Raw genomic sequence first — 16,796 nt, 5'->3', positions numbered from 1 at the left:
AACAGAGACCTGATCTGCACATTTTGAAAACCCCATAGGAATTACCTGGTTATACTCCTCGTGCAAAGTGCTTGACAGACTCTTAGGTGAAGGACCTGCATCAACACCTTCACTCCATGTTGCCCACAACATGAAGATGCTTACAGCAGCTTTTCTGCTTTAACACTGTTATGTTTAAAAAGTTGATAGAACAGTAAAGCTCACTTACACCTGCAAGTCAGCTGTATGTTCAACAAAACATGGTTATTGATGCTATGCACACTCACACTCCCATAGTCACACCATTACACAAGGTTCTCTTCAACACAGGCCATGTGCACTGGGACAAAGTTATATTTCTGGAGGCTCCTTCCACTAGGGCGCTACACCCCCTGTAAGCAACACATCTAGGGCAGACTCCCAGGGAAGGCAATTCCTCATGTTTCCCTGAGGATCTTGTAGAGGGAGTGCTGCCTTTCACAACGGAACATGACAGCAGCAGCTCTTTATCTTACATTGCACAAAGCAACATCAGTCGTTTTTGCTGGCCATGTTTTTATTTGTTCTTCGTTTTAAACAGGGGAGCCAATGATACATCCAGTATTTCAAAAAATCAGAAGGTAAAACAAATTTTCAGAAGACTGAGATGCTACATGCTATATTTAACCTAATTTTAGTCATGCTTGCTTTTGAGGGGGGTTGGGAGCGGGACAGGAATCATTCAGTAAAAACATACAGTAAAAACAAAATGTCTCACCATATAGAACTTTAACCTACAGTAATGTTGTACCTTAATTATTTCCATGCACACAACTAACATTACAAAATCTTAAAAAATGAACACAATTAAGACTTCTAGGAGCATCTGATAATAAAGCAGTTCCTAATTTCTTTTGTTGAGATCAAGCACCTCCAATTACAAATTCCTATACACAGTGAGTGCTTTCATTGAAATGAAAACTAAGAAATAAAAATAAAAAGAATGTATTTGATAGCCTCAGAATAAGCTGATGTTAATATATATCCAGCTATGTAGGCAATAAAACCATAGTGCTAAACAGAAACTTTTATCTGAAAAGTAACTCAAAAATTAAGTTGACTTTCTATAATTACAGAAATATACTTATTTGCTAAAATAAATAAAAGTGCTGCATATTAACACTTCACTATAAAGAATGCATACCAGAACATTTATAAATATTGAATGATTTTCAATAAGAATAGCTACTACAATAATGCTGGCTAAATAGAAGTGCATAATGAGAAGCACTATGGGTGGTTAATGTTTTGCCACATACTGCTGTTACCTTGAGGTAGATAACACATGCGTACCAAATTCTGCATTCATTTCAGTTGCTGCTGGTATCATGTGTCTAAGAAATGTGTACAGTATGAAAAACTCTAAAATACGCATGAATGAAAAAATGTTTTGGGAAAAATAGATATTTTCATGCAGTTATGTACAGTCTCACTGTGTAAATTTCAAGGCAAGGTTCTTTTTCTGCAAAACATGGACACTGTTTTACTGAGAGAATGTTTTTTTTTACTTGGTTTAGTGCATTTTTTTTTGTTACCTCCTGCATTTTGCATTATTTTGCTCTATTCTTTAATTTTGTGTGCAAACGACATGCCAGTTTAAAAACAAAACTAACTTATGTATAGAAAGTAATTCTGGATTGTAAAAACAATGGTAAACAGAAAACTAATGAAATCCATACCAAAATTACACCGTCTGATTCAAGTAAAAAAATTACTTACACTAGTAATAAAAAAAGACAAACACATCTCATGAATATAAAAGAAATGTCTGCTGAGTGTTTTAATTTAGATGTTTCAGAATGCTGCTGTACGTTTTGTGGGGAATCTGGGGAGATGACTTCATAGCAGAAGGCGTTAATGTGGCCTGTATTGATTTCAGCGGCGAACCAACGGGGCTGTGAAACTGAGGAATACCTATAGCTTCAAGCTGCTTGTTGAAGAGGAGCTCTCCACTGTTACTGAGAAAGCTCTCTTCTCTTTCCTTCTCCCCAAGCTTCCCCTCTTCTACTGGCTCAGGTTCTAGCATTTCAGCATCTTCTTTCTTACTAAAAAATTTGTCCAAATAACTGGTGTAAGTATTTTCTTTTTCAACTTGTTCATCCTTCCTTACTTCGCAACAAAACTGGTCTATGAGGAAGCACTCCTCCCCACTACTTACAAACTGACTGTCCCAGGAGGTTTGGTACAGAACTTCTAACTGTGCCAAATTAGCCATTCCTTTCTCCTGCTTCTCTCTGCTAACTGACTTTGATATTAATCCTTTCAACTCTATTTGAGACACTGAGCTATTCAAGTCATTTAATTTATCAACATCAGTAGACTCGTGTTGTAAACTAAGCTGAATGGTTTCTGCTATAAAGGAATCAAAGTCAAATCCTTGATTCTTCTCCCTTTCTTTTTCAACAAGTTGCTGTGATGCTTCCTCAAGCGCTATCTGAGCTTTCACCAACCCATTCTTTTCACATTTAGACTTGCCTTTCTTATCAGACTTTTCCTTGCTCTGTTCCTTCCAGTTTGAAAGATCTATAATAAGCTTGGGCTCATAGTAATGGTTAACTTCACTGTCTCGCCAAACTAAATTATCTAGGTATGAAGATGACCTCATTTTATAATTACAAGTGTGACTACATTCCAGATCACAATACTTGTTTTCATGGTGATCTGAATACTGCCAGCAAGGCTCAGTAGAGAAGTGGGTGTCAAAGGCAGGATCCTCCAGGTACTTTTCACGATCTCCATCCAAGTATTTGCGAGGATCTACTTGCACTTCTTCCTCGTCAGTAACATCAGAGAGAGCCCTTGGATCACGCTGAACTTCATCAGCTTCATAGTTATTATGAATAGGCCAGTCATGGTCTGAAAACTGACTTTCATGGTATCTGTAAAACAATTTCCTAAGTGTTAGCAGCTAAAAACCAGTCTTCTCACTCCCAAGACAGAGAGAGTTAAGTTTAGAAATTCTCTTACAGAATAACGACAATTTAACACAGATAAATTTTTTTCAATTCACTGGGTACATCCTCCAGGCTTTTAAATTAATCTGGCATAAAGCAATCCTCATACACACATCCGAGAGATTTATATCCAGAATTATGTATGACAACTCACTTCATTTACAGAAGTCTTCCTTAAAGTGTGTTAAACTGACTTTCAATGACTATTGTCAATCTATTTACTATAACATGCACTAAGCATTGGATGAGACATTCACACTTAAAACTGTTTTAGAGAAACATTTTTTGGGAAAAAAGTAATGGGGAGATTAGCTTTAGATTCTAGACTGCCGAGTGCATCTCAGGAACGCATCAGCATTGCCAAGTCACTCTCATGAATTATAAACCCAATGACAAGGCACTGCCTATAAGGGAAAAGTTTATTCTCAGGTCAACTTGACAAGAAACAAGCAGAAAAGGATATTATGCCCATGAAGCAGAATTACTTCTAGCACGTAACCATTCACTAAGTGATAAATTTACCTTTCCCAATTATAAATATGGCTGTGACTTTCATCCATCAGCAGAATATCATCAACTTCATCTTCAATGTGAAAAGGATGACTTGAAATAGGCTCATCCGTTGGAAAGGAATAAATACTCATATAAGGATGGGACAAAGCTTCTTCTGCTGTCAATCGATCCATGGGACTAAATGTCAAAATTTGCTCCAGAAAGTCCAGTGCTGCAGCAAAAAAGTTATAGTAAATAGAAGAGAAATGACATTTCAGACATCTAGAATTTAAGATTAAGGTCCAGAACTTTGCTCTAAAGGTGTGCATTTGCTTGAAAATAGCCACCTGTGAAGTATCAGCTCTTGACAGTTTACTGCCAAATATGCATTCTGTAGCCATAAGAAAGCTAGAAGAGCAGAGGTCAAACCTACGATCAACAACAATTTAACTTAAAGCAGGAAAATATACTAAGAGACAGAACGCTTCAAGCAGAATCAGTATCCACCTACAGCTACCAGGAAACACTGCTGTCAGTTCACTTGAGACACTTCTGGAAACATCTGAAGGACAGCTGTTTTATACTGACTCCATTCCAGTGCTCCCTTATATTTAGGAGGCCAGTGTCTCAAAATAGAGCAATTCTAGTGCAAACAGGTCCAGCAGAGATTCACATTTCCACTCCAAAGATGACCAAGTAGCTATCATACAAGCAGATAATCCTGCTTCAGAGAACGTAGAGATTCTTCTCACTGACACTTGCTTTTAACAAGCACACACATTCACTATTTTATGATTTTGAAATACAGGAAGTACTTTTTTTAATTACTTACCTTCAGGACTGATGCCTGGAAGCAACTGAGTTAAAGGTTTATGTGGCTCAGTCATATCGTTTCTAATGTAAACTGGAATTACATTGAGAAGCTCCTGACGGTCCTCCTCATGTACGACAGGAATTGATTCTAGAATCAACTGCATCTGTTCAAGTTCATGCGCACCTAAGCACCCAGAGAAAACACAAGCTGCTATTTCAACTTCAAAACACTCCTGATCCCTGTATATGAAAAGCATGTTAAAATTTTGTGCTGAGTAGCTATTTTCAGCAGAAGACTATTATCTCCCACAACAGAGGAAAGGCTGGAGTTCTAAATTTGACTGATAAATGCGAAGAGCTCTCAAAAATGCGGTAGCATATGAAGAATCACAGCGCTGCTACACACAGATAAAATGACCCAACCTTAAGGTTTTGCAAGAATGTCTTCAAGATGCAGTACTCTACAGCAACAACCTTTTTGTTATATACTATGCTACTGCAATCCTCCTCTTTGAAGTGATCCACTTAATGGATTCAATATTTAACCTCACTTTGACTTTTATGTCCCTTATTAATAAAACCAGAGGTTTAGCTCAGCAAGAGATCTTACAGGACACAGCCATTTGTATTCATATACTGTGTTAGGACTGAAATTATAGCATACTTTTAGCATTACTGAAATCTCCTTGGGTAAGAACCACATAGCAGGTCAATTCCGAATAATGGACAGCATCTATATGCTGTACCAATGTAGCTGGAACACCCAGAAATACAGCTTGTCTACCTCAGTTTATTGTTCAGCTCAAAGAAGCACACAGCACCCTAGAAAGTCAACTAGCAGATTAAACTATATAGAATTATTTGATGCCAGTGTTTCTCTCCTTCACCAAGCAGCTCTGGGAGATAATTATACCGATGCATGTGACATTAAATGCAAAAATAAATGGAGATGAAGTCTATGCAGTTCACTTCAGCAGTCTGCACTGGACATCCAACCAACACATCTGCCAGATGACTTAAAGAAAAGCCAAGACAAAGCCACTGCAGAAAACATGACCCCAAATGAATTTTGGTTACTAAGACCAAGTTGGAAAAACCCCAGAATTCTAGCTCACTGCACAGCTATTGGACCAATAAAAACTTTTGGCAAATACCAACACTACAGAAAAAGAAAAGCCAAAGTGCTAGCAGCTGCAATCACTCTATGCTGAGCACTGAAATCTGCAGACTTTCTCTGTTTCACTATCCTCTAGCAGAACTGCTTGATGCAATGGAAACGTAATAAATCTCTTATCAGTTGAGCATTTAATACACTGAACTTTACTGCAACTGTTAGTAACTCAAAGTTAGCAACTCACTGCAAGTTAAGAAAAGCCTCTTTGCATATTAGTTGCTGATTTCTATCAGCAATTTATACAATTAATGATTAACCATTATCATTAATTTTAATTAATTAAAATAATGATTCCAAGGTGACAGAAATTCATTAATAGTACTTAATGGGAAAAGCTCTCAATTTCATTACCTTGACATACAAAGGTAAGAATTAATACAGAGATGCGGTTTTAGTCCACATGTACCTAAAGGAATGTGACCTTTGAAATGTGAGGAGCTCAGTTCTAAAGCGGTTTTTTCTGTATTACTCCAGTAATTTAGACCAAGAGAAGCAAATCCAAGAGCGAGCTTGAATAAGGCAGCCGCTGTTGAGGCTCCAGGGTGCACAGAAAGTAAGCATGTCAGGGGTTTACTCTAGACTAGCTCAATTGCTCCCATGGACTGAATGCCTAACAGCAGGTGGAGCCTATGGGGTGATCTCCTACAATGCAAATGACAGTTTGATTTTATCTAAAAAGAGGTTACACATTTCCCTGGTATGCCACACTAAATTTTAAATCTTAAGTCTCCTTCCTAGACCACTGAAACAAAGGTCAGGCCAAACGAACCTGCAGATGACAAAAAAAAATTGGGAATGGGGAAAAAAGGGTCACTCTTCTGTAATTTAACATAAAAAAGTGAGATGTGATTAGGCTGACTGTATTTTAAAATAAAAATCTTTATATAATGCTCAGGGCAGTCATAATCCTCAGACAGTCCCTGAATAAACCAGTTCACTAAAACACATGTATTTAGTACACTTCATAGGGATACAATAAATTTAGCTTAACCTAATTACAGACAGCTTTCCATACAGGAGTACTACGTCAAATTGCGATCTGTATACACACTGGTATGAGTAACAAAAACTGAAACATCTTTTGCTTTACAAGTACATTGATTTTAATTTGCTTACATAAATGCATGATAATATAGCATATCCTGATAGTCAGTGACTAGTGCTATTACCCATGAGAAACAACCTTTCTGGAGGAAGATAATTATGCAGTACCACTCCTTGTAGCAATACATACATACACATATTTTTATTCTACCCACCTGCAAAGAGGGTTTTCCCAGTCAGCATTTCAGCAAAGATGCAACCTGCAGCCCACATGTCAATGGCTTTAGTGTAGTTGTTAGGAGAAAGCAAAAGACGGGGCGATCTGTACCATTTAGTAACCAATCCTTCAGAAAGATGGCCCTAAATTGATTAAAAAACGAAAAGAGGTTACTTAGATTTTTAAGAGTTATGGGGTTTTTAATTACTTGTTCTTATTTTTTAATGCACAACTACAAGATGCTTTGGTCTCAAGGTCCTACCATGTGCCCCCTGCTGTGCCTTTCTGCCTTTTAAAATATAACAGCTGTATCTTTACAAGTGCACAGCAACAGTGCTGAAATATCCCACTATTTATTATGAGGTACTGCAAATGAGGTACTGCAGCAAAACTTTCTTATTCCCAGATGCCAAATAAACACAGAGATTATAACAAACTCTTCTGTGAAACATCTAAACCAGGAACACAGTAACTCTAAATCAATCCCAGGAAGTAGCCCCACTTGTACACTATGAATGCATCACATATAAACTTGCCTACGGCTTCTGATAGTTATGCCTCTAAATGTTGCTCTTAATCTTGGGTCCTGCATTCATTGCTAAAAATCTGTTTTTCTGAACACAGATAGTAAAAAAAGAAGTTTTATGCTTGCACTAGTCCTGTCTGAGACAAAACGTATCATTAGAAATAGATCTGCTTTACTTTATTCACAAGCATCCAGTTCTACTGTATGATTTCTAACATTATATCCCATCCGCTAACAAGACCTTCCACAGACTATCTACCTCTGTGAAAGGGAGAAAAACACTACTCTAAGAAGGCACAACTGTGAGTGTGTCACTTGAATATTCCCACTCTTCACATACCTTGTGGGAATAATGAGGATCCATGATTCGTGCAAGACCAAAGTCACCAATCTTCAGCACCAAGTCTTCAGTATTAATGAAAAGATTAGCCGGTTTGAGATCTCTATGCAGAACATTTGCAGAGTGAATATACTTGAGCCCACGTAGCAGCTGGTACATGAAAAGTCTAGCATGATCTTCCAGTAAAGGGCCTTGCTCTAGTAGATTAGCCAGATCTGTCTCCATGTATTCCTGAACAATGTAAACACAGTTCAATTCTGTAAGGGAGCCCACATCATCTGTTAACTGGCTTCCACTAGGACCAAGGATTTCAAATACTTTGACAATGTTATCGTGGTCAAGTCTTCTAATAATTTTGATCTCACGTAGAGCATGTTTAACACTCTGAGGATCTGTAAGGACAATTTTCTTGACAGCCACTCTTTTGTCACAGTCATTATCGACAGCAGAAAAAACTAAGCCATTTCCACCACAGCCTAGTGGTTTTAAGTCCATATACCGAGAGCCCAGATCAAATCCATGAATGTTCATGAGACTTTCAAATTTTTCTGCCATGTTTAAATTCTTTACTTTTCTCTTTTCTCAAACTACTAAGCTTCTGTAAACACGCGGAGACACTTCCACTGGTATCTGAAGGAAAGGTCTTACGGAAAGGGAGAAGAAACACTTGGCTTTGACTGCAAGATGGTTTCTTGACACTCTCATTTCATTATGAGCCAGCCAGGCCTGTTGTGTCCCCTTGAATTTAGAGCTCGTAAGCTCTAGAACTCAAACCGAGCATAAGATAGAAAGATTGCAGCATTCATAGTTCAAGAAAGGTGCAGCATTTCTGCAGACATTAAAGAAAATACTCACAAGAAACTCAAACGGAATGAAATGACATACTATGCACTCAGCTCTACTGGGCTAAACTGGTTAACATTTAACAAAAATGTGAATAAATATGCACATAATAGGCTTCTGTTAACATCCTCCTCCTCACAGTGCAGATACATTCAGTGTTGGACTGGTCCTGAGCAGCATCATTCTATGGTGCTGGTAAGCACTACTTTTTCTCTTCTTCCTCCTTTTTCTCTTCTTCCTCCTTTTTCTCTCCTTTGTTTACAGTCTAGTTAAATGGGAAACTGGCAGCTCTTGATTTACAAAAGATGCCTTCTGTTAATGATCAGGTGGCTCCAGCTCACCACAATCACAATCAAAGCTACCATCCATTTTACTCCGTGACAACCTGAAAAGCAGAGAAAAAATACATCAGTATTCCAGCACATACACAAGTCTTCCTCTTCCCCCAACTACTTAAGTCTCCCTAAATATACAACTTCAGTGCTTAGCTACAAAATAAGGAATGATCATAAAAGCTGAACTAACCAGAAACAGCATAGGCTTTTCATACTCTGGGAGGAAAACCAATGATAATCACCAACCATCATTTATAAACAAGTATTGTGAAAGTTTTAGATATAATCTACTGAGAATATACAGCACACAACGAAAAATCTTACAGAATCTTAATAAAGAAGGGAATATCACAGAAAACTTGGTAATTCTCCAACATAGCTGTTAAGACAAGTGAGAAACACTCATATCCTGCACCTTAGTCACTAAATTCTGGAATAATTCTTTCCACTAAAGTTTTACTCAAAGCCAAAATCTGACTATTTCATCATAATAAGAGATTACTGGGTACCATTCACACAAAAAGGGTAATGGTTTGTGCACTCCTAGTATTTATTGACTTTCCAGAATATACAGCACACATCCAATGCCACTTATAAAGCTTAAATCCTTGTGGTTTTGGATAAAGTTTACTAACAAATCAAATCATAATTTGGCCCCTCTAAATTAACTGCTACAGGAATCGCAGGGGTAATTCCTACATATTAGACAAATATTACCTTATCAATTATCTGTCACTTATGCAACCTAGATTACAAAGAGAAACAGCAAGTACATTTTACACAATAACTGGTACATTCTATAACCATTTCTCCATACATATGTGCATTTTCAGAAATTATTTTTGAATAGTTTAATGAATGCACCTACTACTTATGAAAACGAAAGTTATAATTTCCTTGGTAAATGCCCTTATTTGCTGCAGCAGAATGCAGTCATAAAGACCACAGGTTGCATTTTGTGCACAACATCCTCATTTCTTTTAAAAGCTCAAAGATACCACAAAGAGAAGAGTCAGAGGCATACCTTACACACTGTGGCAAGATTTGGGCAATTCCATTATAAGTCACTTGCATGTTCTTCCCCCACAACTATAGGTCACATCAAACCACTAAATGTCTTCTGTTCAACCTTAGATTAACTCATTTCAGCCCTTCATCCAGTTCTCTAAGCTCTCCAAACTACCCCAATACTTTAGAATTAATTGTACAAATGTTCTCCCTTAAAACCGTGCTGGCACTTCAGTGGGGCAAACCGGACCAAGCAAAACAAGTCTCCCCACTCTTAACCGGGCAACAAGAGCAGCTGACAAATTATTAACATATTGGAAATAATGGCCTCAATTCACTAAAGTAATCAGAATTGCATGCAGGAAAAAAAAAAAAATAAAGGCAGGCACACTGGCAAGCAGAAACAAGACTGTTTCACGACATTTAAACATTACCATTCCTTAGGCTCAAGCCTGACTGCCACCAAGACACACAGCCCCAGTGCCCCAGCTCTCCCTCCCTCCTGCCCCACACCACCTGCCTGCAGGTGTTTGTACAGCCACATAGCAAACACAGCAAAGAAGGAGCAAACAGATGCTATCGTCTGCTGGGGTTTGGTTTTTTTTCAGTAAAGATCACCAAATAGAGGATCTCTAAATTGAAAAGCATTCAGCTGCGCTCCACTGATGTGGTACAGTACCCTGCCAGAAGGGTGATCTTCAAAGCTTTCTTTACTCAGCAAGTATAACTATTGCCTTGAGATTCCTTTCTCCGCATGCTGCCAAAAGCCCTAATTTTAGAGTTATTATAACCTTCATACAAACATAATGAGGTAACACTGTTACTTTCCCCAAAACTACCTTGAATTTGTATCGGCATTAAGAAACCAGCGTAGGGACCCTTACAATATACACGCGTCTTCTTAAAGAAAAAGGATGAAATTTACCCTAAAGAACTCTTTGTTCACAATTATAAAACCCAGAAGTCTAGCCTCTTGATTTTTCATTTTATTTCTTTAAGCCTAAAAATACTTTCTCATTCACATACACCACTTTCAGGCTCCCATTCTGAGCTGCTGCCTGTAAAAGAGTTTACATCAACCCAGCCCATTTCCCTTTCATTGTCAACCCCCTGCAAAAAACTGTTATGGAAATTCACTTTTGTAGCTCACACTAACACTTTAAATTCATGTTAACATGAATTGCATTAATGCAATGATATATATTATAGATTATATAATTACATTTATATAATGTTAGTATAACATAATATAGTATCATGTTAACAGAGGTCCAAGGCCTCTGTTCAAATACCCTGCAATAAGCTGTGGTTTATATCCTGGGGACCATCTAAACCCAGTTGTATTCTTCCCCATAATTAGGCTTATTGTTTCACATTGCTGATGGCTTCAATATGCAGCCATACCAAAGAGGTCTGCACCAGCTGGGTCACACATCTGAAACCTCTCTTTTAGCTAGTTCCATAAAACAGCACAGGAACAGATTCAGAAAGATGCCTATGAGCAGCAAGGTGTAAGATCTGCCGACTGCTTCACTGTAACTCAGATTTTATCCCTGTTATGACTAAACAAAGGCAGCAGCAAAAGTGCAACACAAAAGCAGTAATGACATTACTGCTTTCAAGGAGAAAGGGAATTATGGCCCACTTGCTTACTGAAGCAGGAGTCCTAAAATTTTCATTCTCTATCTCTGAAATGATGCATTTTTAATTAGTTTATACTATATCCTTCCACTAGACGACCATTAATCCAGAAGGCACGTAATGATTTTCAGCATCAGTGATTTAGCTAAGAAAACAAATATTGACAACACAAGCAACCCATCACAGCCTTCAATTTGACCTGATCCTCCAACAAACTTCCTTGATCCTGCTACAAAACTTTCTACGCAACTCAGGAGCAAATTACTTAATCCCAAAGCCACAGAAAGCAGGGCCCAGCTATCATTCATAAAAGGATCTAGTCCTAGCAAGCTGACCAGGAGGCAGCCTGTCTAGCAACCAGAGTACATCACACGAATAGGATGAGGACAACTGGAGATCGTCCTAGCAAAAATGCCCCACTACTAATGCATATTAAGATTCAGTAATTGAGAATGATGTTTTGTTTACTGCCACTGAAAATTCTACTCTGGAAATGTAAGAGATGACAGTGCTGTAGCAGGTTCATATATCCTTGTCTACACAGTAAAATCCTGCTTCTAAGCTAATGCCACACCTACACCCATCTTCTTCACATTAAAGACACGCTTCTTCCACTACACCCGTTGCATCTCTCACTTAGCACAGCCCTCTGCTCTCATGCTATAGTTCCTTCGCTGCCATCACCCGTGACCTGGCCCCCCTGCCATGACTGCAGCTCCCGGAGCATTGCCTGTGCCAGGGGCCAGGGAAGCTGCTGAACTAGTTTCCCCATCATGAGTTAATAGCAAACAGACATTTAAGACAAACAGTCCTGGGGACCAGAAGCAGACAGGAGGGAGGGAAAATAAAAAGTTAACTCCAAACTTTCTTCCACTCTAAGATAATAGTTATTTAAAGGGTAATCAACCAGAAGAAATCAAGGCTTTCCTCAAGCCAAAAGTGAGCTCAAAATAACATTTTCTTCTTTGGGTTGTACTGAGATTTTTCAACTTGGAAAATAATGAGGTGGTTTTTAAAAATACTACTATTTACAAAGAGTGACACCAACACCTGTTCAGTTTATACACTTTCAGTTTCAATGAAAGTCATAACGGTCAGTCCAACTGTCTGTCTTGAAAATACACACTAAAACAAACATGACAAACTGCTCTTTAGTTGTGCTCTGACCACCTGGACTATAGTATCAAGAAAAAGAGGGATTTATAACCCCAATGCCTGCTGAACAGGCTATTCACACAGGCACTTCTGTTTTCATTTAGCCTAAACTGTCACCTTCCCAAAACTACCGTTTTGTGTAAGCAATACTTTCATTCCTTCCTCCCACAAAGTTTAAAGAGGGAAACACAAAGACACTAGTTTCTTAAGTGCTTTACAACTATGCTTTTAAAACTGGTTCTTGGGAGAAGGCAACTGAAGTGACCCACAGAAGGGCTGTCATCTTTGACATTATCCCTAGTGCTGGCAGACATCATCACACTCGACTGGCTTCATGCATTATGCAAACAGCCCCTTCAATTCGAGCTCAACTTCTGCACGTGGATTTATCACAGTTTTCAGGAAACAGGATGTACACTGAAACACAGTCAAGTATGAGGCGTTTACTTTTCCAGATACAAATAAGACAGACAGATACCAGTTAATCTGATTATGCAGACCACATAATGATCAAATCATTACTCACAAGACAAAGACCAAGAATGACTAATGACATATTATACAACCTGCCAAGTACTATCCCTTTGACTATAAAAATACGGGGTGCAGAAGTATTTTTTTAGATCAGCCACGTTGCAGTCAGTAGGCAGAGTGAGTCACCGTCCAACTCACCAAACTGCTGCTTTTCTACAGCCTCCTACTTGCTCCCCACACTGTTTAGGGAACTCTGTGCTGGCAGTCAGCAAATGTTACTATTAGTTTATAAATCTTCTGAGGGCTCTGTAAAAGCACACAAAAATCCACTGCGTTTTTCTGTATCAGAAATAAAAGTAGTTTGGTTCTGCCTTCGGATAATTCAATGAAAACTCACCACTGAAGAAGCCTATCATCAGCTAAGCACATCCTTCTGCACATCGGCAGATCTGCTACCGTGTGCTGTTCCACTGAACAGTTACCTAGTCAAGAGCAAATTAAGGATAACAACCACACTGCAAGGACTGAGCCTGAGAGAGGCTGAAATGAAAGTTCCTGCTTCAGCTTTACAGCACACGTTTTCTGCAGCTGATTACCAAACAAAAATCTACCTCTGCTGTAAGCCTGGAATTTGTAACTGGTTTATGAACTGTCACAGTGTTATTTTTACACATACACATATATATATATTCATACATACATTAAAAAAAAGCTTGTTGGCAAAAGCACTTTTATCAACGTTTCCATGAGCCGTATGATAACCCGTCAACCACCGTTTCTTTTTCCATGAGTTAACCTCACTATTGTCAGGCTGATCTAAAATGGCACTGAATTAACCAGATACTCATCATACAGAGCCAAAGCGTGTGCCTTTGCCTGCCTAGCCAAGGGTACCTGTTCTTCCAAACCCCGATACTCGAGCAGCCTCCCTTCAAGCTATTTTCATCGGGCGTTTCAAGCTACTTATGGGAAGTATTCAGTCCCTTTTTCCACAAAAGGCGCTGGAGGTTACAGGGAGCCTGCGGGCGCGCTGGCTGCAGGAGCCGGCGGTACCTGTCCCCATGCCTTCCGGCACGGCGGCTGCAGAACAGCGCCCAGGGCCCCGCGGGGAGCCGCCGGCGGCACCCAATTCAGCAGCAAAACTTCCGCAGACTTGGCAGAGCCGGGCCCGCCGCCAGCCCGCAGCCGTCCCGGCAGAGGACATCCTTCCTCCCGCCGCCCCTCCGGGACGGGACGGCTTCGCCTGCCAGCGCCGCTCCTCCGAACACCGGCGAACGCTCAGGCAGAGGGGACCCTCGCCCGCCTTGCCCGGGGCCACGGCGGGGAAAAGGGAGCATCAGCCCGGCCCCAGCCGCACCGCCCTCGGCCAGCGGACCCGGCAGTCCGCCGCAGGCGGAGCCCTACCCCCTACCTTCAAACGCCCTTCAGGGCGCCGCCGCCGCCGGGCCCGCTCCGGCGGGAAACCGACCCTCAGGGCCCTCGGGGCCGCTGGCAGCGCCCCGCTCGCAGCACCGCGCGGCCGCCCCCGCCCGCCCTGCTTGCGGCCGCTCGTCCCCCTCAGCCCCGTGGCCGCCTCTGCCCCCGGGCGGCAGCCGCCGCAGTGCGGAGAGGCCGGGCCAGGCCCCGGCGGAGCAGGGGAAAGGGGGTGACGCGGACCGCAGCGGGCCGGGGGGCGCCGCCGTCCATCGGGAGGGAACAAAGCGCCTTTGTGCGGCGGGGCCGGGCCCGCGTGTGCAGCGGCCCGAAATCCCCCTCTCCCGCCGCCCACCTCGCCGCCCGCCCCGCCGCACTCACGGGCCTTCCCAGGCTCATCGGGGGCTGCGCTGCTCACACGGCCAGGCCCCGCGGCCCCACCACCGGCTCCCGCCCGGCGCCCGCCCGCCTCGCCGCAGTTGCCGCTGCCGCAGCCGCCGCCATGTAACCCGGCGCGGAGGGCAGGGAGGGGCGGCTCCGACGGCGGCTCCGCCTTCGAGGGGCGGGGAGCAGAGCGGCGGGGCGGGGGAAGCACAGAGAGCCCGGCGGGTCCGGCGCCGCACGCCTGTGCCGCTGTCGTCCTCGAGTCCTGGCCGCCCTATGGAGGCCGAAAGAGCACCCGACCCCTTCCCCGGTGCTTGTGCCCCAGGGCCACAGCAGGACACCCTCTCGCTGAGCAGTCACCTCAGAGCCTCACCTGTCTTCATGGGACATGGCTGCTCCAAGCAGCCCCTGTGTCCAGTTAGAGGAATTCGGCACTTTCAAAGAACAGTTGAGCCAACAACTTCAAAGAAAGGGGCCTAGTGGAGGGGTACGCGCTGCTGCTGGACTTAACATAAGTTAGAGGCTTACAGATGCGAATGGTGGCCCGTTAGTACTGCAGTGATGCTCTAAAGCTTCAAGTACAGTTGCTGCTTCCTCCACCTATTTGATCTCTGCTGCCTCCTGACAGCTTTACCTAGGGTCAGGCCTGCGCTTTTGAACCCCCCAAGTCCATCCTGAGCCCAGGCAAGGCCACACTCGGCAAGGCCTAGGGCTTTGCCTCAGTGTTTCCCTTGGCCACAACACAGCATAGAATCATAGAACGGTTTGGATTGGAAAGGACCTTAAGATCATCCAGTTCCAACCTGCCTGCATTGGACATTGCCCCCACTAGCAGGAGAGGTGATACTTGATAACACAGCGCTGTGCTGATAGCACACATGCAGAAGTCACTAACTAATCTAACACTTTACAGCAGTTGGTAATTTATAGTCAGCTAACTGTGCTGCCAACAGCGGAGAAAAGTCAGAGACAAAGTTGCAGTTCTTCTGCCCACCCAGCAAAAGAGTTGGAAGATTACAGTACTGGCTGCTCCAGAAGGCTGTATTTAAATACAGCCTATAAAGAAAACAAAACTGCAGGAGTGCATATTTGGAAGAGGTAATGTTAGGACGGCAAGCAGAGCCAAGCCACAGAGGGGTATTTACTTGCATTAAAGAAAGAGATTTGGGACTCAAAAAAGGCAGGAGCAGCAGTGGTTGTTTGTCTAAACCCAGAGCTATTTAGTTAATTAAAGAATCCTTCCACCCATACGAAGTATTTTCATTATGAGAGGCAAAAGAGCTGATCCTAGGGTACTGCAGTAAGAAAAAATTTCTATATAACTTTGCAACAGCACCTAGAGAGCCCATCATCATATGCATCCATTGGAACTATTTGCCAGTTCCCACACTGCCATTTCAGTCAGGTGGAGAAGTTGCACATACATGGAGTTTGCCCTGCAGCAGCCCACACTGTTTAGGAAACATGGAGGAGCCTTGGAGGAAGTGGCACACTTTCTTGTCTGGGTAGCACACACTCACTCATAAATCTCACATAGTCCAGAAGTACCACCATTTGGGTGACTTCCTAATCAATAAATCAAGATCTACTTTCTTTTCTTCCCACCCCCCAGTTATTTTCTGCAATTCTAAGAGTCTGTGATAGGATCCAGTGAATGAGATCCTTCGGATTTAGAGGAAAATCATGCAAAAAGGGGATGCAGCAATGTTACTTGTCTTCAGCCTCACTGTAGAATTACAATGCCTGTCAGAGTTGCTCAGAATTTAATTGTGTATCACATGGCAACATATAGCTATCTAATCCAACAAATTGCTAATCTGTTATCAGATTTTTAATATCCTATTGATTAGGCTATAAATTATTGCATCAGATTGTTTCCGCATTCCCCAAAAATGCCATTACATAGCACACAGATGATATGCTATGTGATACCAACCCATTCTAAAGCATTTGCAGATACTAGCT

General features: G+C 41.8%; 1 protein-coding gene across 4 annotated transcripts in view; it reads right to left on the bottom strand.

The window, feature by feature from the left end:
- Positions 1-517: 517 nt before the first annotated feature.
- Positions 518-16,796, bottom strand: part of MAPK6 (mitogen-activated protein kinase 6) — a 28,769-nt gene continuing 12,490 nt past the window's right edge. For 2 of the 4 annotated variants that reach the window (XM_061446981.1, XM_061446982.1), the window contains 5 exons: positions 7,579-8,806; positions 6,711-6,855; positions 4,297-4,461; positions 3,495-3,696; positions 518-2,897 (listed from right to left, as the gene is read on the bottom strand). In XM_061446981.1, coding sequence (XP_061302965.1) covers positions 1,799-2,897; positions 3,495-3,696; positions 4,297-4,461; positions 6,711-6,855; positions 7,579-8,133 — 2,166 coding nt within the window. In that variant the 5' untranslated portion in view covers positions 8,134-8,806 and the 3' untranslated portion in view covers positions 518-1,798. Of the gene's footprint in view, positions 2,898-3,494; positions 3,697-4,296; positions 4,462-6,691; positions 6,856-7,578; positions 8,807-14,828; positions 14,982-16,796 lie in introns of those variants that run through there. The other 2 variants (XM_061446980.1, XM_061446983.1) reach the window with 2 other exon arrangements.

The sequence above is a fragment of the Pezoporus flaviventris genome, unplaced genomic scaffold (genome assembly GCF_033815535.1).
Source record: "Pezoporus flaviventris isolate CSIRO_AGI_PZ_B2104156 unplaced genomic scaffold, CSIRO_AGI_Pfla_v1 ptg000006l, whole genome shotgun sequence".
Classification (NCBI taxonomy): domain Eukaryota; kingdom Metazoa; phylum Chordata; class Aves; order Psittaciformes; family Psittacidae; genus Pezoporus; species Pezoporus flaviventris.
This window is presented reverse-complemented; position numbering and strand designations above follow the sequence as displayed.